The sequence below is a fragment of the Triticum urartu genome, chromosome 1 (assembly GCF_003073215.2).
Source record: "Triticum urartu cultivar G1812 chromosome 1, Tu2.1, whole genome shotgun sequence".
In the NCBI taxonomy this organism is placed as follows: Eukaryota; Viridiplantae; Streptophyta; class Magnoliopsida; order Poales; family Poaceae; genus Triticum; species Triticum urartu.
This window is the reverse complement of record NC_053022.1, coordinates 24,607,043-24,609,794: the sequence shown is the minus strand read 5'-3', so window position 1 is coordinate 24,609,794 and position 2,752 is coordinate 24,607,043. Positions and strand designations below refer to the sequence as shown.

At 41.1% G+C, this 2,752-nt stretch overlaps 1 protein-coding gene across 1 annotated transcript; it reads left to right on the top strand.

Moving 5' to 3' along the window:
- The first annotated feature begins 482 nt into the window (after positions 1-482).
- Positions 483-1,843, top strand: LOC125532610 (homeobox-leucine zipper protein ROC4-like). The gene is made up of 3 exons (XM_048696610.1): positions 483-757; positions 838-955; positions 1,580-1,843. The coding sequence occupies exons 1-3, from the start codon at positions 483-485 to the stop codon at positions 1,841-1,843; spliced, it is 657 nt and encodes a 218-aa protein (XP_048552567.1).
- The last annotated feature ends 909 nt before the right edge of the window (positions 1,844-2,752 follow it).

Genomic DNA, 2,752 nt, shown 5'->3' with positions numbered 1-2,752 from the left:
TATCACTTATATGGAATATGTAAATTGATCCCAATGTATATAAGGATCGGCTATTGTTCTCCAGATAAATATAAAAGAACATGATGAGATTGGAAAGTAATAGTTTTGCATCGCTATGTAGGGCATATATGTTTTTAAATTATTGAAGTAATCGGCGGAAGATAATCATGAATACACTATAGTGATACCAGGAAAGTATGTCAACATATATTTAGAGGGCAATTAAAGTATACATGTTTACATCTAGACCGGTCTATGAAACTCATACAGATAAATTTAAATTATTTTTAAAGGGAAGTACCATCCGACTAATGTTGGCACAAAAATCTAAAGGTACTTTGAGATGTAGAGTTCTGTATGACATTTCCTTTTATGTGGTTTCATTTTTCACAGCTACATGCTTCTCCTTCAAATATTAGTTCACCTGTGCCTTTAACTCTATATATGGGAATAAACATTTTGTTTCATGATAACAGATCAACATGGACGGCGAGTTCCAGCGAGACAACAATCTTGTGCACAATGATCTTGACGTCTTCATGACAACTGAACAAAACCACCTATTCCAGAAAAACCATGATGAGGAGATATATGGTCTGCTTGGAGGCACTGCCAATGCGGGAAAGATTGATAATGCCAGCGATGTTGCTGCAGACAAAGGAAACAACGACGGAGAGACCCATAGTGAGCATAGGATGGAGACAAGGCGCGGCAATTATCACCGTCTCCGCAGAGAACAAATCCAACAACTTGAAGCGTACAATACATACTCAATCAATGTTTCTTACCTATCGAAGATGATGTGTACTAATCTATTTTCATTAATGTCATATCTAGTGTCTTCCGGGAATCCCCTTATCCAGATGAGAAACTCCGGAAGACCCTCAGCAAGAGGCTTGGCATGAGTGCCCAACAGGTCAAATTTTGGTTCCAAAACCATCGCAGCTCCAGTAAGGTACATACTATTCTTTTCCATGGTGAATTACATGAGATTTCGCCACATGGGCCAGGTTCGACACACAGTTATGCAAGCTTTGCAGAAAATTAGTATAAGCTCCAGCGAACATAGTATCATTGTTTTTCATCTGACCTCACAATGTAATGGGCAAGGCTTTTTGGTACTCTTTCCCCACAGAGCGAGATTTAAAAAGAAATAAAATTTCAAGTTTATAAGATTCAAAAATATCTGAAAATAAACACACAAGTATATAGTGTGTGTAAACTTTCATATTGAAGTACATTTTGACGTGAGTTGTACAAAAGAATCATGTACTTTTATACTGAATAGTACATGTTCTAGACATACATTGTTTTGTTATTTTGTATAACTCGCTCAAAAATGTATTTCGCCACAAAACTTCACAAACAAGTAGTATTCATCCATAGGTATGTGCATATTGTTTTCTTGATTTTTTCTAAATCAAATAATATTATTTTGGAATTTTTAAAATTTGAGTCCATGGAGCTCGAGCTCCATTAGCGATTTCTGCTATGTACTACTATACTACCCTCATGACCATGGTGTCATACTCTTATAATAACCACTGAAATGATGCATACATGAAATAAATAAATGCAGGGCAAGACGCTGAGGCAGGAGGCCAGCAATCTTCAGTTAGAGAAGCAGATGCTAAAATCAGAAAGGCAAGCCATCATATCGGCTATGCAAAATAGCACTTGCCTCAAATGCAGAGGGACAATTGTACAAACTCAGGATACATCAGAGCGCCAGCGCTTGTTCATGGAGAATCTGAAGCTCAAGGAAGAACTTCTGCTTGCCACCAAACATCTTAAAGAGGGTCTCCAGCAAAATAGCATGTGGCCCGTATTGACCTGCAAATAACTACGCCGTCTTTGGTGTTCCCCAACGTTAATTCTGTCATCTGAACCCTGTTTTTGCTTGATTCCTCAGCTTGCAAATAATGTGCCTTGTTGTTGTGTGCATGTACACAACTTGGCCGCTTATTTATTTCTTTCTGTAGGCTGTCATGGTTGCTTCGTGGGATGGCACGAGATTTATCAATCATGGCAGCAATGTAGGGGTTGTGGAGTGAGTGGCTTTGGGATGGCACTGCCGTGAAGCTCAGTCCAACGCCCATCTTTATATCTTTCAGTTTGTATCCAAACAGCTCAAGTTGAGTCAAATTAATTAGAAAAGAAGAAGCATAAAACCAGCAAATTGGATGTCATGCCAGAATTTTCTGTGTCTTCATACATATCGCCTCATAAGTGTTTCATTTATTGAGATACCTTTGTTAGTGGTCCTTTTTTGCGACGAAAAGTAGTGTGTGAGCATTGATCACGTTCTGGAGCCTTGCTGGAAGTGGATCACAGTTGACATCCACCTCACAGACACCCTGGAGCGTGCAGCTGTAGAGTCATGCGTGGAGCAGGATGACGAGGACCTTTAGCGGGCAACAAGTAGTGCAATATTTCATGAAGGAGTTCTTGGGATCCTCTCCTGTTTCTGATGGCCATGCAAAGGAATTATGCCAAGTGGTTTTCCTGAACATTGTAGTGTGCAATTTGCATCTTCCTGGCGCATCTATAATGATATGTTCAGGCATCAGTAGATGTTCAGGCATCAGTAGTTCCATGAAGGAGATGGGAGTAGGACTACATACTCCTGGAATGAGGGCGACGGGGCGGGCGACAGGGTGGACGCCCGTGCGTGCGGCCGCGATGGCGCCGGCCCCCGCCGGTGATCAACAGCACGTCGGCGGGCGGTTTTGGGCGCTAGCCGATTCCGACG

Coding starts and splice junctions, on each gene's coding strand:
- LOC125532610 (XM_048696610.1), top strand. CDS start 483: ATGGACGGCGAGTTCCAGCGAGACAACAATCTTGTGCACAATGATCTT. Junction 758..837: donor CAAATCCAACAACTTGAAGC/GTACAATACATA, acceptor TGTCATATCTAG/TGTCTTCCGGGAATCCCCTT. Junction 956..1,579: donor ACCATCGCAGCTCCAGTAAG/GTACATACTATT, acceptor AAATAAATGCAG/GGCAAGACGCTGAGGCAGGA.